The sequence below is a fragment of the Theobroma umbraticum genome, unplaced genomic scaffold (genome assembly GCF_002168275.2).
Source record: "Theobroma umbraticum cultivar Fairchild unplaced genomic scaffold, ASM216827v3 scaffold_95.0, whole genome shotgun sequence".
Taxonomy (NCBI): Eukaryota; Viridiplantae; Streptophyta; class Magnoliopsida; order Malvales; family Malvaceae; genus Theobroma; species Theobroma umbraticum.
The window spans coordinates 6,417,481-6,442,814 of record NW_018397257.1 but is presented as its reverse complement, the minus strand read 5'-3'; the positions used below and the strand labels follow the sequence as shown (position 1 = coordinate 6,442,814).

At 33.7% G+C, this 25,334-nt stretch overlaps 3 protein-coding genes across 3 annotated transcripts; 2 read left to right on the top strand and 1 right to left on the bottom strand.

Annotated features, from left to right (window-relative positions):
* Positions 1-2,980: 2,980 nt before the first annotated feature.
* LOC110411775 (putative serine/threonine-protein kinase PBL18) lies at positions 2,981-7,984 on the bottom strand. The gene is made up of 6 exons (XM_021422068.2): positions 7,662-7,984; positions 6,393-6,748; positions 6,166-6,301; positions 5,693-5,829; positions 5,455-5,578; positions 2,981-4,230 (listed from the first exon to the last, which is right to left on the bottom strand). The coding sequence occupies exons 1-6, from the start codon at positions 7,720-7,722 to the stop codon at positions 3,812-3,814; spliced, it is 1,233 nt and encodes a 410-aa protein (XP_021277743.1). The 5' UTR covers positions 7,723-7,984; the 3' UTR covers positions 2,981-3,811.
* A 1,252-nt stretch (positions 7,985-9,236) lies between these two features.
* Positions 9,237-13,733, top strand: LOC110412770 (proteasome subunit alpha type-3). Its single transcript, XM_021423389.1, has 9 exons — positions 9,237-9,427; positions 9,532-9,571; positions 9,677-9,760; positions 9,884-9,957; positions 10,068-10,239; positions 10,375-10,421; positions 11,174-11,239; positions 12,195-12,285; positions 13,309-13,733. Exons 1-9 carry the CDS (start codon positions 9,324-9,326, stop codon positions 13,378-13,380), a joined length of 750 nt encoding a protein of 249 aa, XP_021279064.1. The 5' UTR covers positions 9,237-9,323; the 3' UTR covers positions 13,381-13,733.
* A 929-nt stretch (positions 13,734-14,662) lies between these two features.
* Positions 14,663-20,652, top strand: FUS12 (proteasome family protein). The gene is made up of 12 exons (XM_021423790.2): positions 14,663-14,905; positions 15,040-15,132; positions 15,811-15,889; positions 16,263-16,503; positions 16,584-16,658; positions 16,738-16,872; positions 18,236-18,423; positions 19,039-19,107; positions 19,181-19,271; positions 19,381-19,515; positions 19,696-19,808; positions 19,906-20,652. Exons 1-12 carry the CDS (start codon positions 14,896-14,898, stop codon positions 19,994-19,996), a joined length of 1,320 nt encoding a protein of 439 aa, XP_021279465.1. The 5' UTR covers positions 14,663-14,895; the 3' UTR covers positions 19,997-20,652.
* The last annotated feature ends 4,682 nt before the right edge of the window (positions 20,653-25,334 follow it).

Here is a 25,334-nt window from a genome sequence, read left to right as displayed (position 1 = left end):
AATACTCAATATCTCTTTTCGCATTGAATCTGCAAAGTAAGTTAATACAAAGTGCAGCATAAAAAGGACAGCATAGTCAACATAAAAAAGACAGTATTCACGAATCATTTAACCTAGTCAGAATAATTTCACATCAATGCAGTGATAAACCCCGTTAACCCAAAAATACCACATTATGTTTCAAAAGACAGTCACAGCTGGTGATTCACGCATAATTTTCAGTTAAATCTTAGACAACATTTTAAAAAGTGTAGGTAGTTGCACAGTTGCTTTAGCCTATAAAGAACCTAAATAAAACTTTGCCAGAATGAAGGTACAAAACCACAGATGATATTAAAATCATTAAAATATCCGTTTAATACCAAGAAACTTTATAGGGTGATTTTCAAAGCAAGATTACATATATAGAATGAGAAGTATATATCCCCATCGATTGAAGACTTCACATGCCAAACTAAAATCAGAACCACCTATGTAGTTACTATTTTATCAGAGTGCCTTGAGTGGTGATTTTGATATGCTGTCTAAGTACATCATTTTAATCAAGATTGAATAGACCCTTTGTTTTGAAGATTGTCTTCTACTACTAGAAATTTAGCATGCCTCAAATGTTGCATTTGATCATTTACATATCATACCTAGTTTTCAAATAAAAAGATTGTGATTGTTTCATTTGAAATACTATAATTTTACTACTGAAATAGAATTTTATTCTAGCAATGTAATTTTCCAGTTTCCTTATTTTCTTTGTGATCCTATCTTCTGAAATAAAACTATTTTTTATCTCAAGGTGAAAACTATATATCAGCTGTAAATTGTGATCATATTACTTTGTCGAAAAAATAACACATTCAAGCACCTCTCACCAGAAGAAGAAGAAGAAGAAAATCCAAAATAACAATGCATATAAAAAGACATTTTTCACTAAGACAGAGAGTAAGAGAGAGACCATTCTCATGGATGTAAATAGGAGGGTTTCCATAAGCTTTCTTGAAATGCTCTAGGAACCTTTTAAGGCCCCAAGGTAAAATAGGATATCAGGTCAAACAAGCTGGTTAGTGATACATTAAACTAACTCCATAAACTAATAAGACACTTAATTTTGCCCATAAACTCTCACCTCAAATGTTGATGCATATTGTAGATACCCAATTTGGTTTTACAAAATAATTACATTCTAAGCGTTTTTAGAGTGTTCCAAGCGCTGAAGTGTCTAAGGTGTTCTAAGTATAGAAGCGCCCAAGGGTGTTCCAAGTGCAGAAACGCCCAGGGGCATTCCAAGTACATAAATGTCCAAGGTGTTCCAAGTACAGAAGCACCCAGGGCGTCCCAAGCGCAAAAGCGCTTAGGGCGTTCCAAACGCAGAAGCGCCCAGGGGCGTTTCAAGTACAAAAGCGCTTAAGGGAGTTCCAAGCGCAGAAGCACCCAAAGGCGTTCCAAATACAAAAACGCTCAGGGTGTTCCAAGCATAGAAGCGTCCAGGGGCATTCCAAGTATAGAAGCGCCTAAAAGAGTTCCAAGCGCAGAAGCACCTACAGAAGCACTTAGGGGTGTTCCAAGCACAGAAACGTCTAGGGTGTTTCAAGTATAGAAACGCCCAGGGACGTTCCAAGCGCAGAAACTCCCAAAGGCGTTCCAAGTATAAAAACACCTAAGGGTGTTCCAAGCACAGAAACACCCAAGGCGTTCCAAGCACAGAAACGCCTAAGATAGTTCCAACTACAGAAAGTTCCGGGGTGCCAATTGTAGAAGCGCCCAAAGTGTTACAAGCATGGAACAACTATTTGTATGGGAAAGTGAAAGTAACTCAGAACAAGTGACAGGGTTCATGAGTTACTTTCACATGTGGGATGTTTTAGAGAGTTTGACTCGGTGGCTCAGATATGGAGATAGTTAAGAGGATTTTCTCTTAACTTTTTTTGAAGTACATGTGCTTTACCCTTTTTGTCTTTCTTTACTTCTTAAAAATACACGTGACACACTATCAAATGCCATTATTCCATTTATTTAAAACTTACACCCACTACTTAACTACATTATCATTCTTCTAATACCCCGCAAAAAGTTCTTCAACTGCCTTTACATGATAAGTACGTTCTCCATGATTAAACGTGCTTTCTCAACTACTCTTAAGAAACTGCTATTATTTAATATAAATAGGAGGTTGAGATGTAAAGAGAAGGGGATTTTTGGAGACTTAGCAAAAATATTGCCCTGAAAGCTTTCTTTACATTCCTACAAATATTCTTTTCCTTTAGCTTTTCCCAATTACCGTAATCCGTCGCTTTCTCCACTTTTCTCATCCTTCACCACCTGCCACTCGAAAAATCACAGTCCCTCTCTCCCTCCCTCTCCTCTCAACATGTAAGGGTTCATACCTCTGGTCATGGATTAGTCACAAATATATGCAAGCAATTGCTTGTAGTACTAAAAAAAAGTTTCCATCAAAATAGGAAGGCTGCTTAGGCTATTGTGAGAAAAGACCATTATATGTAACATGATTCCAATAGAACGGGCAGTCGAACACCTTCTACCTTTAGTTTCCACATCAGACCAATTTATAACGAAATTTGCCAAAGACTGCCATCTAATTACTAATACTACAAACAAAAAATTCAAATATTGCACAATGTTAAAATCCCATACATAAAATGAAAGCAATGTCAATGAACAGGAGAAATTAAATCATGCCAGGATGAGTAAAATTGTTCCATATACCGGGTGTCCTCCCATCTTCAATAGCTGCACATTCATACTTTCCATGCCATGGCACAATATTTAACAGCATTAGGACTAGCATTATTTTTCCCAAACTTACATGCAAAACAGAAATTTAGTCAGGGTCGGGCCTTGGGTGAAGCCACCCAAGCAAGGGCTTTAAGCCCCAAATTTGGAGAGACTTTATAATTTTATAACATAATTAATTATATTAAAAAATATAAAAATAAAAAATAATTAATAAATTTACTTATTTTTTATTTTTTTTAATTATTTACTTAATAAATTTTAATTTTTTATTACTTTCTAATTTCTAGAATACTATATTACTTTCTAGAATACGATAGGACTTGTCTACTTGTTGGCTCCACTTCATTAGTTTCCATCACTGATATGATATGTTCATCCATCATGGCCGTCCGTTTAAAGATACGTAAAATAATTGGCGATTTGTTACCTTTTTCCTCGTGTTTTGTCCTTTGACCTTTTTTGGGTTTCTGCCTTTTGGATTATTCCAGGCCCGGATGCATGAGGTGACGCTTTCTGTCCCAAGCTGCACTCGCTTGCGGTAATACCACCACCATTTAAAACGACGCAGGGGGCTTGGAAAAACGACAAATAGAAAAAATATTCGTACGCATCGTAAACAATCAGCCGGTAACGTCTTGAAGCGGCCTGGACTGAATGGAAATTTGCAGGGACGAGGCTCCGGTTTTGGTTCTTTGTAAACATGTTAGCAAGTTACTTAGTCAAAGTTTTCTCCAGAAAATTATACGATTTTATTCAAAATTTTAATGGCTAAATAATAAAAATACTTGAACGTGCAGCGGCTTAACATAGCACAAGCTGTAAAACGATACTTCGGGGCAAGCATTCATAGTGACCAAAACTTTTTCTCAAGATTGATAGAAGAAAACTGATGGTTAATGTACATTGGGATTAAAGACTTTGTTGTTGCAATAATTTTTCACATGTTCATGAACACTCTAACAAACTCAAGTATAACATATCTCTTCCACTCTTTCCATCTTGTGTACAAGCCCCGAGTGATAGTTCGAGAATTCCTGCTCACCATTAGTGAATTTGCCTCGCTTCAATATGAATTTGTAGTTGGAGCTCTTGCCTTGTGAGGGCTATTCACATGCTTGATCCCATGATGATCCAGCTTCGCTTGTGACTGTTGGGGTGTCCTTGGTGTATCCCTTGTTGCATGGAGACGTTCTATCGAGGCTAGAACATCAACCATGCATGGCCTGTTCTTGGGATCCGTATGTAGGCATTGCAATGCAAGAGCAGCGGCAGCTTGTGCTCCTTTCTTAGAGTACTGCCCCCCCAACCTTGTGTCCATTATCCTTAGTACTTTTCTGTTGTCACTTAGGAATGGTTTTGCCCAGTCCACGAGTGTTTCTTCCGAAAACCCAGCTCTCTCATCATCCATTGCCCGCTTTCCCGAGAGTAACTCTAATAGTACAACACCAAAGCTGTACACGTCGCTCTTAGGGGTCAAATGACCTGCAAGGTTTAAAATAGTTCATTAGTAGGATAGACACACCTCTGCTGATATCTGCTTAATAAATTTTCCATTTTGAAAGAAGGCAGTAACATAACAAGTTCAAGAAAAGAAGAATCATCTCAATATACCGAGAGGTTGGTTTTCCCAATATCATCTTCTTCATAAGCAATAATTTCCAACCTAAAGTCTACTGAGAAATCTAAATTTCTACAACCCTAGTTTGACTTCCCCAAAGGAGCCTTGCTCTCAATCTTTCTACCTTTCCCCTTTCTTCACTCTACTATAGTTATAGTTGTCTGTATTGCAGGAGTTACCTCCACCTCTCGCAGTTTTTCTTTTAGTTTAATTCCCCTCTTCTTGATTGTATAAATGAAGGTTAGCAATGAAACAAACTGGTCTCTGGTATGATCATGTACCTAGTATATTAAGCATAATATGTTCAATAGCTCTGAGCCTCTGGCACATGTCATATACAGGGGAAAGAAGCAGAGACGTACTGCCTCAGTGAGAAAATGCTGTTATCTGGAATCTAGGTGTGCCAAAGCTCACAAGGAAATGAAGGAGATCGTACTGGATGCAATTTGTGTGGTATGACAGTTTTGACAGTAACAATAAGATTAGTACACAACTGTTATGAGGTTTGTTATAAACACCTTATTGTGTAACCTTGATTCGTTTAGTAAGCAAGCCAAGAAATTTGACTTCAGATGATTCACTAAGTTTAACCAGTATTTAATAACTACAAGCAATTTATGAAGAATCTCAAGCTTGACTAAAAAATGAATTCAAGGTGTGAAATCATTTACCAACCTAGTCAAGGTAAATTCCAAAAAAAAAAAAGGTGTGACAAAGATGATTATTTCTCCTTGGGCTATCCAGGGAACATATGGCATCTAAGTTTTCACTTGAACATCTCAAACATTTCAGAGTACAGAAACAGAGCATGCTTGTGCCAGTATAAATTAATATCAGCTTCCTCAAGATTAGTGTGCTCCAATTATGGTTGTAACAAATTAACTGTAGTGTAAAATTTCATTCTAGTCGTCGTTCATTCCATTTTCTTTCTCTTATTTTTCATTTATTTATTTTTATCATTAATAGCAAGCAACAGATAAGCATATGAAGATCCTACTGTCTCTACTTATTACCACGGTCACTCGTTTTCAAGTGTAACTCTTTCCATGGAAACAAGTATAGATGGTGTTCCAAAAGGTGATGCAAACCTGTTGCTACATATTCAGGGGCTGCATAACCTCGAGTTCCTACAACTCTGGTTGAAACATGGGTGTTATCACCAGTTGGACCATCTCTTGCCAAGCCAAAATCTGAAAGCTTTGCATTGTAATCCTACATAAGTTTACATGGCAAGGGCATTAAGTCATTAGATTAAATGTGCGTTTAATAGAAAATCTCAGATACACAACTCAATCATAAGTCAGAACTTTTGATGTGTCAGCATACCGAATCAAGAAGAATGTTGGAAGCCTTCAAATCACGGTAGATTACGTTAGCATTTAAACAATGTAAAAAGGACAATCCCCGTGCAACACCCATTGCAATATGCATCCGTGTAGCCCAGGAAATTGGTTGAACACCTTCTGAAAGATGAAAACAATAGTGGTTATGTTGTTAGTATGTGACAGCAAATTCTATCCTCAAGAAAAATTATCCACTGTGGAAAAAAAATGAAAAAGAGAAAAATGAAACATGAAATAAAAGTAACTCATATATGCAAAAATACCACCATCCTAAGAGCTAAACCACATCACTCCAGCTGTCCTACATAAGGCTTCTGCCAGTAGGAGACAACTAACTTCATATTGTGGTTTATCCCTCATGCTTTCTTGAAGCATTAATATACACCATATGATTTAACACAATAAGAAGAAGAATAATTGCAAAAGAGCACAGTCTGCAGAAAGAGACATGCTTACTCTTAAATAAATGATTCTCCAAACTTCCCTTTGGCATAAACTCATAGACCAAAAGTCTATTCTCAGACTCTACACAATAACCAATAAGTTTCACAAGATTTTCATGGTGAAGCTGACCCAAATAGTTAACTTCCGCCTACAAAGTTGATCAAAATGGAATCAGGAACAAAGATGAACTTGAAAAACCTGAAATAGTATAAATGAAACTTATAAACTAGAGTACATACAAGCCATTCCTTGTGGCCTTGAAAGCTTTCTGCCTTGAGTCTTTTGATAGCTACAACAATTCCAGTTCCTGGCTTGGTAGGAGCAAAAGTGTTCTCATCAATCCAACCTTTAAAGACACATCCAAAACCTCCCTCTCCAAGAAGAGTGTCTTGCCGGAAGTTCTTGGTGGCATTTTTAAGATCACTAAAGCTAAAAGACTTGAGATTGTTAGAAACAGATGTATCAGCTTTGAGATTGCCTGAAACAGGTTTATGAGGTTTTGATACTATGAATGCTTTGTTCGAGCCTTCTGGAGGTGATTTAGCAGTGGCAGAAGTTGATTCCTGCTTTGTCTTACTATGAGTCTTTGCACTACCTATAATAACAAAAAACAATAGTTATAAATTCATTGCCTTCAAAGCCATATCAAAGCTGCAGCCCATTAAAACTCATATGATACAAGAGAAACATGGAAATATAAATATACAAATATATATATATGTATATTTAATAAACAAATAATATTATTTTAATCCTGAGCTAGCAAAAACAATTCAAATTCATATTGCCTGACAACCCCCCACAACAGAAACCAAAATGTTCTGCTTATGATCATCATGAAGTTATAAACATGCAACTGAACCCCTTTGCATTCAGATCAGATGATGAGAAATGATCGACTATTAAGGGAATGGCCACTTCATTTAACCCAGCCGAACCAAATTAGTCATTTGATTTTAGGTTATCCAAAAAATTAGTCTTCTGATTCCATAGATTGGACGGGGTTAATCATTAAACCAAGAGTATTCAAGAATTAAGATTGTGTAGCAGCAAATCTGCCTAATCTACCTTCACACTAAGGTACCAGCAGAAATCAATTGTCAAGTAACTAAAGTTCTCTTTTTGGCTAATCTGATCAATTATCTCACAAACTTTACGAAGTTCATATTCTCATGAACATTTCCATGACAACATGCGGAAGTAAATGGAAAGCATTCCAAGGTGAAAAGATAGTATGGTTACTTGAGGAACATGCCAACATCCATCTAAACTCATTACTCATGGAACTTTCAAAAAAAAAAATTTATCAGAAACAGCAAGATTTTAGGACAAGGAAAAGCCAAGTCTTTCCTGGGACAAAACAAACTTAGATATCAAAGTAGAAGAATTAAAACCAACCCAAATATATATTTGGAAAGCTTATTTTTAGACCAAACGAAAAGAACAAACAAGCTTATAAGAAATAAATCAAAGGAAACCAAAAAAAAAAAAAAAACAGTGAGACTGACCTGAAAAGTTAGTGGAAGAAGCATGAGCGCACTTTGCAGGTTTAGGCCAGCAAATTCCCATGACGGAGGATCGGATGAGAGGAAGAAATGGTCAAATCATATGGAAGGAGAAGAAGAATATTAATTCTTGACGAAAACGATAACCCACTTAAAGGGCCAAATAATAAATACAATAGCAGAAGAAAATAACCCAAAGTCCATTCCATTGAAGGCTTTGGAATTAAAAAGGGCACGAAATAACCAAAAAAAGGAAAAAAGATTTGAAGAAGCAGGCAGTCGCTTAATTAGTCAATGGAAGGTGAAGCAAGCCTACGTTGAATGGAAATGTTTACGTCTTAAATTATTTTATAGTAGAATTTAAAATTCTACGTTTCAGGGCCCCCATTACAGTCCCGCATAGGAAGTAATGGCATTTGACTATTGACTTTTGAAGACGCGGATGCTCTGCAACCATGACTGTTGAATATTGAACCTTGAACTTTTCTTTTGTTTTACATTTCTTCCATTGCCATAAACGGTTCTTTTCTTTGCCTTCAATTTAAACGCGGGGCTTTGTCCATTAGGTTTCAATTAGAAAGATTAACCTGACCTCAATCCTACGAGACATCCCCGTCAACTAGGCCTAATCTCATGTTAGGAAAAGAGGGAGGCCTTGATATATAGGTTTTATTTGACCATATCAATGTACTATACGACACATGTCAAAAATTATTTGACATTATTTTATGTAAAAATAATGAGAGTCGTGTGCTGAGGTACGATGAGAAGAAAAAATTATTATTAAAGACATTAGATTCACGTTGGCATATTATATAATTCTATAATATGTTTAGCATTAAAATAAATAATATTGTCTTTAATAATAATAGTAATGTACTTATACATATAGGTACTTAACGACATAATATTTATCTACTTAATTATTGATGTATTTATTTATATCATTAAATAAATATTTGAATTTTAAACCAAATATTAAAGCCAAAAAAGAAAAAAAATTTATTTACTTCTATCTTTATTTATATAATTTTATTTAAATGTATTCATGTTTATAAGTGCATTTATTTCATTAATTTTTAGCTATTTATTGATAATATAAATATATTTATTTCATTGAAATAAATAATTTAGAAAAATATATATTAGATTATGTATAGTTAGCTATTATGGCATAAGTTGCATTTGAAATATATTTGTTTAATTTATTTTACATGTATATGGATGGATGTTTAGACCTTTAATAGGATAAGATAATGATGCATTACTATCATATTAGTACCGCCTATGAAAGCAACTTGGCTACATATAAGTAATATAGAATTTAATTTTTAGTGTTATATTTTTCTTTCTTTTTTAACTCACTAGTCCTTATTTTTGACTAATATCTAATTCTCCTCCATCTTTATTTTCTATTTTGTAAATCCATAATTCAGGCTGGTGAAGGCCTGAAGGGATAATTGGGCTTGGGCTGATCCTTCAAAACAAAAAAAAAAAGAGCTTTAGTGACCCATGTTGGCCCATTGGTGAGGAATTTTTTTGTTATTCATTTAATTTGCTGTTAGCATCGGCGTGGAGTCTTGAGAAGAAAGAAAACTCGATATATCAAGGAGAGAAGAAGAACAGAAGAGCAAAGAGCAAAGTAGGAAAAAGTAGAGAAGAAAGATGAGCAGCATCGGAACAGGTTACGATCTATCAGTCACCACTTTCTCTCCCGACGGCCGCGTTTTTCAGATCGAGTACGCCGCCAAAGCCGTCGATAACAGTGGGTCCGTTCCTCTTTCTCTTTTCATAATTACTATAATATCCATATACTTCTTTCCCATTTCTAGGTTGTCCAAATTCTAATTTTATTTTCATTTTTTTTATGCAGAACTGTAATTGGAATAAAATGCAAAGATGGGATCGTTATGGTGATGCTTTTGCTTCTTCTTTTCTTCCATTGCTTATTTTAAAAAAAAGAAAGAAAAAGAAGCAAATATTTAAGTGTAAACTGAAAATGGATGTTATTATTTTAGGGAGTGGAGAAGCTGATAGCATCGAAGATGATGTTACCTGGTTCTAATCGAAGAATCCACTCCGTTCATCGTCATTCCGGCATGGTATGTTATCCCCCTTCTTATTTTTTTTTGTCCATGTTGCTTTAATTCATTGCATCTTTAGCCACATTTGCAATGCTACATTTGGATACTCTCTCTTTCTCTGATATTGAATACTATAATTAGGCAGTGGCAGGATTAGCAGCTGATGGTCGCCAGATTGTGGCACGTGCTAAATCTGAAGCTACTAATTATGACAGGTTTTTATTGTTTTCTCTAATTCCATTCCCAAAAATTCTGCTTTAAAAAAAATTATATTTTTATATGCTCATCTTATTATAAGTTTCATTTTTTTTTTGGGTGTATGTAGTGTTTATGGTGAACCCATTCCTGTCAAAGAACTTGCTGACCGCGTCGCAAGTTATGTGCATTTATGCACCCTCTACTGGTGGCTCAGGCCGTTTGGGTGTGGGGTTATACTCGGCGGTTATGATAGAGATGGACCCCAATTATATATGGTTGAACCATCTGGCATCTCCTATGTAAGTTCATTTCTCCCTATTAGAGCTTCATTTTCCTTTCTATTTTGTTACTTGGTCTATTAGTATATTTATAGTTCCTCATAATTAATGATGGTTTTGTTCCTGTTTACCATGTGCGTGATAAAATTAATGTAGAGATATTTTGGTGCTGCCATTGGGAAAGGAAAGCAGGCTGCCAAAACGTAAGTTATAAAACTGTTTCCTTCATTTGGTGGAACTTAGAAGCAGACATTTGATAAAGTCATTTGGTGATGCAAGCTAGTTAGATGGGATGGACTTTTTGTTTTTTGCCTTCTCAGCCAGTGAAAGCTATTGCAGTATTTAGATGCGATTGTCATCCAGTTGAAAACCCTTTTAGTGGATGTAAATCCCTTTTTTTTTTTTTGGCTTATGTTTTCTCTCTTATGAAAACCAATCAGCAATGAAGATATTAAGATGTTTGCCCCTCTTATGCATTTCCTCAATATTGCGATTATTTTCCCTAAAGAGCAAAAATGGTTGCATAATGAAATTGAAATTTTTAAAATTTATATTCAAAATTTGAAAAAGAAAAACCCTCAATGGAGCCCAAGTAAGCCTTAATCCAAGTTTGTATTTGTCTTTTAATAGAAAAGAAAGTATAAAAATGTGGAGTGGATGTAGCCAAGTAGGAGGCAATGAGCTGAGTCCACCACTATCTGCTGTTCCATTACTTGTCCCTTGCCTATGAGCTATCAACTCAAGTCAACTTAACCTTAACATGAAACTAGTTGGGCCAAGCTACATAAAATGATTTTCTCCATTCTGTTTGCTTAGGGGCTATATCCTCCAAAAGATATAAAGAAGTAAAACCTTTCTTATGATCTCAACGTTTGTAATTTTTGGCTACTTCTTTCTCTCTGCATTCATCTTGTAAATAACTGAAAGTTCATCTTTGAATGTACTATGTGAACAGAGAAATTGAAAAGTTGAAGCTGTCAGAGATGACATGCAGGGAAGGGGTTATTGAAGTTGCCAAGATGTGAGTGTTGCCTATCTTAATTTCTTCCTGTTGCTGTTCTAATTTACCTATTTGGATTCTGGACGTGTTAACCAGTGGTTCTAAAATTGTTTGTGCATTTCTTTTTGTTTTTCCTGTTAAGGATTCTTGCTTGTAGCATCATCATTTTGAATGCTCGTCCCCTGTTATCCTTGCAATATGTATAATCTAGGCAACATCATCAAGTTGGTTTCCTTTTTATTTGGTTATTCTTTGCAACTTCTGGTTTAACACAATAATAGCTTGACTGTTTTGATGGTGGAAAGATTTATGTTTTCCCTCTACATAGCTAAAAACCAGCTGCCAAGAGTTTGGATAAAATGTAACTTTCAAGCATATGTTGAACCTCAAAAAGAGATAATTTTGCTTAAAGATCTTAGAAAAGAATGTCTTAAATTTAATTCATTAGTCTTCTTAATATCTCTGATGATGTAGGCTACTTCAACTGAAATGTAAAACATATAAAATAGTTTATTTTCTGGGTAATCTGATTTTATCTCCTATATATTGGAATTTGGTCCTGTACTTGCAGTGGAAATATTTAGCTTACCTAAGCCAGTAAGTCATAATGTAAGAATTAACTATATAAATCTTGTTTGGATTATGGATTGTCGTATCTCCTTTATGATCCTACATGGTACAAAAAACTGAAATCTCACTTGTCTGGCAGTAGAGGGCATTGTTTAGTTTCCTTTTCATTGGGAAGGCAGTGTATAGTGGTATGGTTTAACTTGCCATTTTCTTGCAGTACTTAAATAGAAAACAAATTAGAAGTGAGCAAGAGAACTCAAAACTTTTAAGATGGAGGAGGTCACAAGAGGAGTACTTTTGTTTGTACCTTAAATTTTCACATTCATCATGCATTTGTATACATGGTATTTTCCTTTGCCTTAGAATGCCAGTACTAGATTTAATCATGTGAGTTATTCTTAAGCAGCATATACAGTGTGCATGATGAAGCAAAAGATAAGGCCTTTGAACTGGAGATGAGTTGGGTCTGTGATGAGTCAAAGCAACAACATCAAAAGGTAATTCTTCACACCTTTTTTCTGATATGCATTTATTTCAACTCTCTACCTAGCTGCAACAACAAAATTCATGTCCCTTTCCTCCTAGACAAGGTTGGTTACATGAATTAGACTATGCTATTTTGCTCTTTTAAGACCATATACTAAATAAGATTACTAGATTAGTAAAAGTAAGGTCCTTGTTATGCTTCTACCCTTGTCCTTTCGGTGGCCTCTTTTGACATGAGTATCTTCCATCAAATCACATCTAATAGGAGCATAGATTGGCCTTCATCTTGCATATCAAGAACCACCTTGCAATGTTTCTCTTGTTTTATCTTCAATTGGTTCTATCTCCACTTGTTATTTAATGATTTTATTTTTGTCCTATATTTTCTTGTATGCTCAATAATAGAGGTGGTTGTTGGGTGGGTCGGGTCAGGTTTTGGTTGTGTCACTTTGATTTGGGTCATTTTGGGTTGAAGGAAATTCATATTAGTTTTGATTTGGGTCATGTCGCATTAGGTTAGATGGGTTGGACACTCGGGTTATTTGGGTTTAAGATGTTGACTTTAAAAGTAAAGTCATTTTAAACTCTGGTTGTTTCAGATTAGGTTTTGAGATTGTTCTAGTTTGGGTTATTTCAATTTCAAGTTAATTTGAGTTTTGACGGTTTCGGGTTCAGGTTGTTAACTTTTCCTGATCAAATCAGGTTCAAGTTCGGACAGGTTGGACTGGTTTTCGAGTTAACTTTGCCAACTTTACTCAAACAATTATCATAGCACACTACACCAGATTTTTTTGCACATGCTATTACTTGACTGCCCAGGAATTAGGACCATAAGGCAATGCTAGCTGAATTAACTTTATTGGAGCCAGAATAGTTTATTAATTTCTGTGTAATGTGACATCAAGAATTATGTAGTGTCTCACTTGTTTCTGTGTAATTTAAATTTTCTTTAAGAGAATTTTTTGCAAGTTCTAGATATTTATTTATTTGTACTCTTAGAATCTGAACAGTTCCTCATCTTCGTGGGCTTTCAGGTTCCAGATGACCTTTTAGAGGAAGCCAAGGCTGCGGCTAGGACTGCACTAGAAGAGATGGATGCTGATTAATTAGTGGAGCCAGGATACCCATGTTATGATATTTTGATCTTCACTATTTTCCCATTGTTATGAACCTGATGTTTAATGTATGATGAAGTCATTGACTGATCAAACGTGTTTCCTAAAGATCATACCATAATCTCTCGACTTTTCTGCTATGGTTTTCAAACGACTGTGAACTTTTTAACTGTTTCTGTTTAGGCATCTGACTATGAACAGTGACTTGAGCAGCAGCAAGGATGAAAAGGTTTGCATACATTTTACTATTCTAGTCCTACTCTGCATATGGAGAATTAGAATGTTGAGACTTGGGGAAATTATAGCATATATAAAAGGTTGTACCTTTTAATTTTTTTTTTCAATGTTTGAATCTAGATCTTAAATAAAATTTCAAATTGTTAATGTTCCACGACAAAACCAACAAGAAGTGAAACGAATGATGGGAATGAGAAGTGTGTGGGAGAATGATAAGTATCGGGAATTGCCGATGTATCTTGAAAGGTCAAAGAGGCAGAGTAGTTTGACCGGATAAGGGACAAGCTTAGTAAGAAATTACAGGGATGGAAGGAATTCTTTTGGTCAGAACCCCTCATTGGGGTCTGAAAGTTACGGCCAGAATCAAGATTGTCCGGAGGCTGGCTCTGCGAGATATACGTCACAAACAAATCATGCCATTGCGGAGGCGTCATCAGGCAGACTGTCCTCATTGGACGAGTCAGTATTCCATGTCTTTAAAGAGTGTAAGGAGGTCTGGTTTGCTGGTGGTCGTTGCGAAGTTGGCAGCAGATGATGCTAAGGAGATGCATCTGTCTTTGGCCATCGGTGATCTTGATGATTTTGACAGAAATAGTTGCAGTACAACTCTTCATAACCAATGTGGATGAGGGGTAGAGTTAAGTGCTGATATTAGATTGGTTTTAACTGTTGATATTTCTTCAAGTGCAATAATATTTCTAAGTTTCCAAAATTCATTTAACGATATTTTGGCAAACTTGGGTGTGAAGTAATTTTTAAGTGGTATTTTTTGTTAATGTGATTGTCAAAAAGATAACATTATAATTATTGATTAATCAAAATATTTAAATATTTAGTAAGATAAGATTAAAAGGTTTAATTAAGGGGAAGAACAATAAGTTTTGCTCTGACATGGGCCATAAGCAGCTTTTTCTGCATCAGCCCATTACACATCCGAAAACATAGCCAAACAGTGTTCAAGGATAAACTTATACCACCTATAATTTGATCCGGATAGGGAAACTTGTTTCACCAAACGCCCTCTAATTGCTAAAACGGTAGCACGGTAAAAAGGAGAAACGAAAGGAAGAAGCCAGGCGTATGCCTATTCACCTCCTACTGTTCACACCCTAGCAAGGATTTTCGAAACAGTAGCAGTGCCCAGTGTGGGGGGTTTATTGCTTTGCTTGAAATTTACTTTTATTTCAGCAAATCGATACCTTCCCCTTCACGTCTCTAATTCCAAAAATTTTCTAATTCACTAAACCCGTCGATTTCATCCCAGCAATCATGGCTTCAGGTCTCTCCTACCTTCTCTGATGATTTCCTTTTACCAAATTTAAATTTTCTTTTTTTTTTACTTTTTTTTAAAAAAATTCAGTTTCTTTATTATTGACTGTTTGATAAATTCGATCGGTTTTTGGAATTGGGCAGATGCGGATATGGAGGATTATGGATTTGAGTACTCCGACGAGGAACCTGAGGAACAAGACGTTGACATTGAGAATCAATATTACAATTCCAAAGGTTTCTCTCTTTCTTTTTTGGAATATTGTTCTCAAAATCTCAATTTTGAAATGGCTAGGATCATGCTTTTTTTAGCTTTACCCAAAAAAAGGTTAAAGTCTTTGTTTCTTCACATTTTTACATGCTTCAAAGTATTACCTTAGATTAATGTTAGAACTCACCTTTTGAATATGGCTGAGGAGTGCTGCAGGTTCATATTTGAAAAGCGCGGTTAGGGATTATGCCTGTAAAATTGAGCAATTATTCAGTTATAATAGTTGCGTAGGGGTCTAATAATCACCTAAACTTGTTAGGCCAATTATGAGTTTAGCAATTGTCCCCTCCTGCCTTAACTTTTTCCATGGAGTATCATTTTTTGTTCACTAAGCTTTTCTTATTCCCCTTTGTGTGTGTGTTTTCTGTTAAAGGTTAGTTAATCTCATTAAGTACCGTGCTTTGTATTATGTCTGTGTGTGTGACTGTGTTTGCTTTTTTGCAATGTCCTCTTAATTAATCAGTGATTGATATATCATATTATTGGTTCCTAAGTAGCATCTCCTCTGCCATAGAGTAGAGGTGGAGGTGAGCTCAAGGGTCCAATTCTGTTTGGATAAATGCTTAAAACCTTGTTTTTGGTTGAAGATCTTATGAATCTCCTACCTTTTATTGCTAATAATTTTTTTTCCTTTTTCATAAAAGGTTTAGTAGAAACAGACCCTGAAGGAGCGCTTGCTGGTTTTGCTGAAGTTGTTAGCATGGAGCCTGAAAAGGCTGAGTGGTGAGTTCTCTGGAATTGACATTTGGGTTTGTTACTTGCTGTTAGATTTTGATTATTACCTATCCTTTCTACAATTGTTGCCGAGTAATGCTTTCTTTGCTCTCTTTTTGCTACGGATTTTTTCTATTTAGAACATGCTAGCCATGTTATTAAGAGCATATAGTGTCTGTTACCTCTCCACTGGTGGCCTTCCGTCTTATGTTAAATTTACTGAAGAATTCTCTTATGCAAATAAAGATCTTTCAACTTTACAAATTGCGGTTATTGTTTTTATGCATCCATTAAAACTAATTCTCTCCATTCGCCAAAGAAGTATGTGCTTGATTTGAGCCTTATCGATATTAACTAGTTGTGCCAATACTTTCTCTGCTAGGGGATTCAAAGCTCTGAAGCAGACTGTAAAGCTCTATTACCGTTTGGGGAGGTATAAAGAAATGATGGACGCTTATAGGGAGATGTTAACATACATCAAATCAGCTGTGACGCGAAATTACAGCGAAAAATGTATAAACAATATTATGGATTTTGTTTCTGGGTCAGCTAGTCAAAATTTTGGTCTTCTGCAAGAATTCTATCAGACTACACTGAAGGCCCTTGAAGAGGCAAAGAATGAGGTTAGAGAACTATCAAATCTACAATACCATCACACTATCATTTGCATCAAGCTGTGAATTATTGCTCTCTTCTCATGCAGAGACTTTGGTTTAAGACAAATCTTAAGCTTTGCAAGATCTGGTTTGATATGGGTGAGTATGGGCGAATGAGCAAGGTATCTTTTCCAAAACCTCATAATTTTAAATATCCACAATTCAGAGTGTTAATAATCAGCTAATGTGTTGCACTATCAGATTTTGAAGGAACTTCATAAATCTTGTCAAAGGGAAGATGGTACTGATGATCAAAAGAAGGGAAGTCAGCTTCTGGAGGTATATGCAATTGAAATTCAAATGTATACTGAGACCAAGAACAACAAGAAGCTGAAGGTAAAAACTTTCCAGTTTTTCTTCATTGTCCTTTAACTTCCCTTTTAAGATGAAATATGGATGCAGATTTACAGAGGTGCATTTGGGTTGGGCCAGGACTTTGTGAAGCTTGGTTGAATACTTTGTTTCTTGATTTAGTCATGTGAAGCAAAGATACTTGCTTAATTTAAAGCTATCTACCCTTTACAATCTCTCCAAGAAAAGGGAAAGTTCTCAAACTTGATTTCAGTTTGTCCCTCTTCTCCCTTTCTTTCCTTGTTTTTCAAAGGAATGATAAACTGCTTGTAGAAAAAGTGTCATCAAGAACAACCTAGGATTGGCCTAGCAGTTCTTACCCCTATTTTAGAGGATTGAGGTCTAAGGATTTAATCCCATCTCCCCCTTTAGACTTCCTCATATGTACCAAGAAATGAAAATTTGACATATTTTAAATCCAGCTGGTATGATTAAGATCTCTTTATTGATGAAGAAGGAATGGTTCTGTTACATGTCTAATATAATTATTACAAATGAAAACAATGACTTAAGTTAAATGTTCGGCAGTTTGTAAGAATGTAACACATGCAGGTGTTTTTCCCTTATAAAGGTCTACAACTGAAAAAGATGATATTGGATTTTATGTCATCATTGATTTCCCATGTAAGGTACAAAGCAAAATGTTTGCCCAATATCAAATATGCTTTCTTCAGGGATTCGTGTGAAGCAATGTTAAACTAAGATATGAAATCTCCAGAACCCTAGTTGTGAAAGCGTATCTCTGTCTTCTTTTTGCTAGTCTTTAGAATTTTAGCAACTATTAAACCTAGAGCTACTAAAATATATTCCCTTATAGCCTTAAGAAATTCTTTCGAATCCTGTTCAATAGTGTTGTTGACATTGCTACAAAGCACCATTTACTTCCTGAAATTTTCTCTATTGTTCAATTTCAATTGCATGTGTAGTCCACTATCTTTCTGCCTTTAGTTAATACTGTATTCTTTCCTTGCCAGCTTGTTCTTCTTTTATCATCTTACGTTAGAAGAATATCAAAATTATTTGGAACTGAATATTATGTTACGACGTCATTCATTTTTTAGCAAATATGATTATTTCAGCAAACTAAAATCTTGAAGAGAGAGAGAGAGAGAGATTGATGCTACCTATTTCCTTTTTAGATTTGTGAGAAAGCAATCTATTGAAGAAAAAAAATGCCTTGAAAGTTGGATGTTTGTGTTGAGATATTTCTAATCCTTTCCAGGGATATTAGTAATTTTGTTCTATAATAAATGATGGCTTAAGAGCCTACCTTGATTTTATATGATAATTGTTTTACAAAGTTACACTGTTTATGTCTGTGTTTGATCTTATATTGGATTGAATGCAGCAATTATACCAGAAAGCACTTGCTATCAAGTCAGCAATACCACATCCAAGGATCATGGGAATAATTCGCGAATGTGGTGGCAAGATGCATATGGCTGAGCGTCAATGGGCTGAGGCAGCCACAGATTTCTTTGAAGCTTTCAAGAACTATGATGAAGCTGGGAATCAGAGACGTATACAATGCCTAAAGTATGATTGCTTTGTCCTAATTTTTACATTCTCTGTTTGATGTGCACTACTCTCTTTCTCTCATTGGTATTACAATAAGTAAGATTTGACTTGAGAGCTGAAGCTTTTTATCTGCTATGGTTATCATTTGTTGGCCTTCTGCTCTAACCCCAGGATGGTACTAGGGTGGTCCAGAACAAATCTATAAAATGGATAACATTTCTCTAAACATGTATGAAGGAGCCACTATGAGGCAAAATGTTATCTTATTAAAGTAATATAAGAAATAAATAATTGCTACAGTAGGCATAAAAGGTTGAGGACAGACAGATTATAGAGAATGATCGATATGGAAGACATGTGAAGAAAATCCCGGTTGTTGACTTCTAGCAGAGCAAAGAAGAAAGAGAAAGTAGGGATGGACAAGGTGAGAACACAAAAGGAGGGCACTATCCAGGAGGAGCACAGATAAAAAAGATAGGCAAGGGGTTGGAATAGGGAGAGAGAGATTAAATCTATTAATCTTTTATCCAATCAGTCCTTGCTGGCCTTGTATAAATACCTCTTAATCCAGTCTTTTTACCAACTTAGATAATGTTTTGAATTGATCTCTTCATCTTGTTGTTCCACTTCCAGATACCTTGTTCTGGCAAATATGCTGATGGAATCTGAAGTTAATCCTTTTGATGGTCAGGAGGCAAAGCCGTAAGTTCTTTTACAGCCCTACTTTCCAAGTGTAGCGTCTTTCTCTCTTTCCCCCTGATTGCTATTCCTGCAGGTACAAAAATGACCCTGAGATTTTGGCAATGACAAATCTTATAGCAGCGTATCAACGAAATGAAATAATAGAGTTTGAAAAAATCCTTAAGGTTTGTGCAATGCTTCTGGCTGTTCTGATATATATTGCTGATTACATCTGATTGCTTTACTTCTTATTAAACTTGGGCTTTTATATTTTTAAATTTTTTACTTTCACAGAGTAACAGGAGGACAATAATGGATGATCCATTCATCAGAAATTATATTGAAGATCTTTTGAAGAATGTGAGAACTCAAGTGCTACTTAAGCTTATAAAACCATATACAAGAATCCGGATCCCTTTTATATCAAAGGTGAAAACCCTTTTTGTGAGTTGCTTCAGTTGTTTCATTTTGCTTTAATCTTTATTTGTTATTACAGTCATCATTTTCAGCTTGACCTTTCTTTTATATAATAAACTCCAGATATGTTTATTTTTTTTTTACAAAAAAAAGATATTTCATTCAACTCCTGCATGAACTTTCAACATTCAGGAACTCAATGTGCCAGAAAAAGATGTTGAGCAGTTGTTGGTTTCCTTGATCTTGGATAATCGTATTGATGGGCATATTGATCAAGTGAACCGGCTGTTGGAGCGTGGTGACAGGTCAGCCTATTTCTTATTATTCTCTACCAGGTTCAGCTGAAATTGAACCAATGTCAGCATGATTTGACTTTGTACTCACATTTGCATGCTTGTGCAGGTCAAAGGGTATGAAGAAGTACACCGCTATAGATAAATGGAACACACAGCTTAGGTCCCTTTATCAAACCGTCAGCAACAGGGTGTACTGAGATTGCAATTATGCTGTATGTTAGCCCATTGGTGAAGGTGCTCCCAGCTGTTTTTTTTTTTTTTTTGTTATTTTGGGCTACAAGAGTATACTTTCTCATCTTAAGGTGATTTGGATCAGCAATCTGGAAAAAGAAGCGTGTATCTAGATTCGTATATTATATGTTTGGTTAGCCAAAGTATTTGCCTGGTTGCAAGAATTCTGATTTTGAGATGGGACACTTGGCGAATTGAACAATTATCTGCTGGTTCTGTCTGCCTAGAATTGGCATAAATTGCCTAACGCTAACCCAGAACGTGATTGACTGGACGCCGTTGTGTATGTGTTTCCGGGGATGACCTATGGTTGAAGGGAAAGAGGATAAAGGGGAGAGAGAAAAGGGTGGGGGAGTTAGATGGATGAAAATATTAAAAATTGTTAAATGGTATAAATGCCAAAACAAAGAGTTAGGAGAGTTTTTCTTGTTTTTTTTTTTACTTTTTTGGTTATTTATCCCTTCATTTGTGGAAAGTATTTGTTCTTACGTGTGATTCCTTGTTTTCAAACTAGAGAAATAATTGATCTTTCAATACTTTCTGTCTCACCTTTCCATTTCGGGAAAAAGGACGGAAAAAGAAATAAATCGGACAAACAAATGAAACTGTTTGAAATTGAACACTTACCTCTCCATTTTGAGGTGTTCCCTAATAGGTAATCAGTTCTTCTCCTCAATGATTGCCTAAATCTTTTTTTTTTTTGTCCATCCTCTGTTTTATATATATAATCTTTGAACATTCAAATCTCAAAATGATTTTAAAATTTTATCGTAGTTTATTGAAATTTTGTCTATAATATGTTGATTCTAAAGTAGGATTTCTACGGGTATTTAGTTTATAGAAGAGAAAAAATGGGAAAAAAAATGGGCAAGAAAACAAAATAAAAAAAAAAGTATTTGGTTATTGGACCTTTTCTAATTTTCTTTCTTTATTTTTTATTATTTTTTTATGAAGTATATTCAAATGAAAATAACATAATTTAGAATGACTTGAGAAAAAACATAATCAAGTATATACATTTAGTCAATGAATTTGTTTTTTTTTATAAAATTAATCAAAAACATTTTGAGCACTTTTGGAAAAAAGGAAAAGAGGAATAAGGTGAATAACATACTTATTAAAAGGGAAAAAAGTAAAATGAAAATCTGAATTTCTTTTGTTATTCTCATTTGTTTTCTCACGTCATTTCACATTCCTTTTAGATAATTTCTTTTAAAAAAATATATAATTGAGAAAACCTTTCAAAAATATCAAATAGTAAACTTTGATGAATAAATTTTTATATTTTAAAATTAAAAAATAATATATGTTTGAAGCATTTTTAAAACTTTTTCTTTGTTATTTTCCATTGTTTCTTTAATTCTTTATTTCTTTACCAATTTTCCTAAATATTTTCAAACAAATACTTCAAACAAAAGAGTTATCATTTAGGGTTATTTTTGGGAAAAAAAAAAAAGTCTACAAGCATATATATTTGAGCTAAATGTTTGGATTTTTAATGTGATTAAAATGTTTTAGATTTTTTCGTACAAGAAACAATAGGAGAAAAGAGGAAGTAAAAAGAATAAAATAATGAAAAAAGTATGAAACCTTATTATCATTAATTTTTTTCTCTTTTATTTTGTTCTTTATTTTTTTTTAAATGTTTCTTTTGAAAAAATTTATAATTTAAAATAATATATACACAAATTTTACAATTTATATTTTCAAAAATAGAAAAAAATTTAAACTATATTCTCCATGAACAAAAAATTTAACAATTTTAAAAAATAAATTACAAAAACTATATTTTAAATTTACTCAATGAAATTTAACTCGGCAATAACAAGTGAATAATCAATTAGTTAGTGTATATGAAAACATTTACCATCTTATACGCCACCCTTGCCCTTTGGTTTTTCCCACTCTCTGACTCTGTCACTAAACACTGATACACAGTGGCAGCAAAATATGTTTGCACCCGGTGCAGGCTGATCCTTCCTTAGATATTTTCTCTTAAGTCCACCAATTCACTCCAACCTGGTTGTTACGTTATATATTTACTGACTGAGACGTGTTCAACAACTCCAGACAAAAAGAAAGCGGTGTCTCATTTCCAGTGTCAGCTTCTACTTTGACATGACGCGTCCTTCGTCAGCTTCTACTGTGACATTATTTGTATTGACGAAAGTTTGCTTGATACTCTATATAATATAAATCTACCAATAAATGTTTTTAATTCAACAATAATTATCAAATTTTTAATAATACCAAATACAAATTCCAATAAAACCAAAAATTAAATACCTAGCCAAACCCGATTTACTATAAAAATTACATTTACAAGAAGAAAGACTCAACGAGCTTAGAACAACTAAAGACCAACACTCTTAACCAATGTAAATGTCAAATATAAACCCAAATAAAAAACTTTAAATTAAACCTAATATAATTAATAATAATCCACCAAAAAAGATTAACAAAATTTAAAATGTCACACTTTGAGATTAAAAAAAAAAAGAAGAAGTTGCCATGTGTCAACGTACAAAATGTCAAGTGTCATCAAAGACACCGCTCGAGTTAAATTAATATGTATGAAGATAAGTAAATATTTATTTATTATTTATAAAAATAAAAAACTTAAAATTAAAAAAAATTAGATAAAACAAAATTATTGACGATTTTGTTCAGAGTAATTAACTCACCCCATGTCAACTAATAAATCTCCAAAATCATTGCTCATTCAATCTAGCTTCGGATTGGAGAATGCATTCACTGTCCCCATCCTTGTCCACAGGGAACTAGTAGGGACGCAGAAAATTCTACCCTCGCTTTGGTTTTTTTTTTTATAAAATAAAAATGTAAATACTTAATATTTTATTTTTATCATGTTTAGTTAATATAATTAATTAAGAATAAATTTAAACTAAATTCAATAATGTAATAAAATTTTGACAATTTCAAATAAAAATTCAAATAAAAACAAAGTAAAATTATCAAAAGTTCCAAAGTACAAAATACCAAATACAACTACACAAATATATATACAAAATCATAAAAGTTCACCAAATAAACTTTATAAATAAATCTAAAACTATAAAATTTCAGTAAATAAACTTTATAAATGAGAACAAAGTCAAGCATTAATCAAGTACCGAAATATATAATTTATAACTCATAATTATATAATTATGTGTATATAATGGGCGCAGGGCAAAGCGGGGATACATTCTCAATCCCTGCTCCGATCGTCGGGGAATTCATTTCTCCCCTATTCCCGCCCCCATCGCCATCAGGGAATTCATTTCTCCCCAACCTCCACCCTCGTTTCCGTTCCCGTCTTTTATCCATTGAACCTGCCTCATTGGGACGGGGAATCGGGTTCCCACCAAATTTAGGTGTGATTGACATCTCCGTGTACAACACTGTAAAGAAGAATGGCCATAGAACCTTGTACGATAGTAAGAATTACGTATACATTTGATTCTTAGGGTTCTTTTCAAAAATATTTCCCATATATAAAAGTGTTTTAAAAATAGTTATTTTTATAATTTTAATTATTTTTAGTTAAAAAATTAATTTTAAATAAAATTATCTTTAATAAAATTGATTCATATGTTTGAATCTATACCTCAAATTGATTCATATTTTTTAAACTTTTTTAGCAAATCATTCATTTCTGGAATATTGCCTGATAGAAGAAAAAAATTTTAAACGTTTTGAACATTTTAGAATGATTTTTGATATACAAAAATTTTTTTTTGAATCTTTTGAAAAGATTTTTGATACATGAAAAAAAACTTTTGAGTATTTTAAACGTTTTTCACCAAGTAGGTATATTTGTTGATTATGTTATTAAATATAATATAGTATGTTGTTTGAAATTGATGACTTTATTCAATAAAATTTAATAGTTTTGGTAGTTTTTAGGTATTATATTACAGATTGTTAAGTATTACGTTATTAATTTTTAAACATTGTATAACTAGTTGATAAGACATTATGAAATTGATTTTTAAACATTATGTAATTTAGACATTGCCTAAAAATTAGTCATACCATGCCTACAACCTAATCAAGCAATGCTTAAAAATCGATTACCAAATGCTTAAAATCAGTCACGTAATATCTAAGTCACATAATACATACAAATAAAAAACGTAATAATTAAGTCACATAATGTCTAAAAACTAATATTTTAATGTCTAAAAACTAGTGACATAATGTCTAAAACTTAGTAATGTAATATCTAATAATTAATTGATTTGCCTATTCACGATCAAGTTTAAGTTATCAAAATTTCAATTCTTTAATTTTAAGGTTCTATGAATACAAACCAATAAATCTAAGAACTTAAAATACATACTTAATGTCATTCTTGTTCATTGGATGGTGAGATAAAAAATATTGATAAGAGGAAAAATTGAAATTTAATTTTAAAATTTTTATTTGAGTAGAGAAAATCGAAATTATTTTAATTTGTTTAAAATTGTTTAATAGGCATTATTGTCAAGTTATGTTAAAAATTGGTTACAAATAATTAAAATTATAATAAAAAATATTTTTAAATAAAGCTTATAATAAATATTATATTTCATAATTTATATTATTTATTTTTTAAAAAAAACACACATTTGGATTTGAAAAGTTAATAATAATATTTTTGAAGATTAAAAAACTAAATCGAAAAACACAATGCAGGGTTTTACTTTTATATAGATGAGTTACAGTAGAATTGGTGTTAAGTAATATTCATTCGTTTATTTTTAATGAATTGTAATTTTACTTTTTAATAATTTTTAAAAAATAACACAAAAAAAGGAAGTCAATGTCTATGGTGACCTTTTCCATTCTATTTTAGTCATTGTCTCAGTTCACAGAAAGACGGAAAAGCCGCCAAGCGAAAAAAAAGAAAAAACTTTATCTTTTTGACTTCATGAAAAATACCAAAGCAAATCACAACCCAACTCAGGTGTTTCCCGTTTCTTTTATTTTTTCTATTTTTCTCTCCTAAAATATTCTCCATCTCTCTTAACCCAATCTCCAAAATCTTCATCATTCATGGTTTCTAAGCTTTCACTGTCATCAAATTTGTTTCTAACCCTTTCGTTGTCCTCAAATCTTTTTTAGTGTTACTTCTTCGAATTAATATGAATTAATTTGTTTCTAAGCTTGATTATTAAGCTTATTGTTGAATTTATGAAGTGAGGTCGGGTTGGAGGTAAAGGGACGTTTAGCCTGTGTTCACTGCATGAGAAAAAAACAAAGCTGTTCACACCAACTCCGATCTTCTTCTTCCTTTTGTTCAGAATTGCAAGTAACTTT

Coding starts and splice junctions, on each gene's coding strand:
- LOC110411775 (XM_021422068.2), bottom strand. CDS start 7,722: ATGGGAATTTGCTGGCCTAAACCTGCAAAGTGCGCTCATGCTTCTTCC. Junction 6,749..7,661: donor TTCTTCCACTAACTTTTCAG/GTCAGTCTCACT, acceptor TTGTTATTATAG/GTAGTGCAAAGACTCATAGT. Junction 4,231..5,454: donor CCCTGAATATGTAGCAACAG/GTTTGCATCACC, acceptor TAAACCTTGCAG/GTCATTTGACCCCTAAGAGC.
- LOC110412770 (XM_021423389.1), top strand. CDS start 9,324: ATGAGCAGCATCGGAACAGGTTACGATCTATCAGTCACCACTTTCTCT. Junction 9,428..9,531: donor AAAGCCGTCGATAACAGTGG/GTCCGTTCCTCT, acceptor TTTTTTATGCAG/AACTGTAATTGGAATAAAAT. Junction 9,958..10,067: donor GAAGCTACTAATTATGACAG/GTTTTTATTGTT, acceptor GGGTGTATGTAG/TGTTTATGGTGAACCCATTC.
- FUS12 (XM_021423790.2), top strand. Junction 16,873..18,235: donor AGAACAACAAGAAGCTGAAG/GTAAAAACTTTC, acceptor GATTGAATGCAG/CAATTATACCAGAAAGCACT. Junction 19,272..19,380: donor AGTTTGAAAAAATCCTTAAG/GTTTGTGCAATG, acceptor TTACTTTCACAG/AGTAACAGGAGGACAATAAT.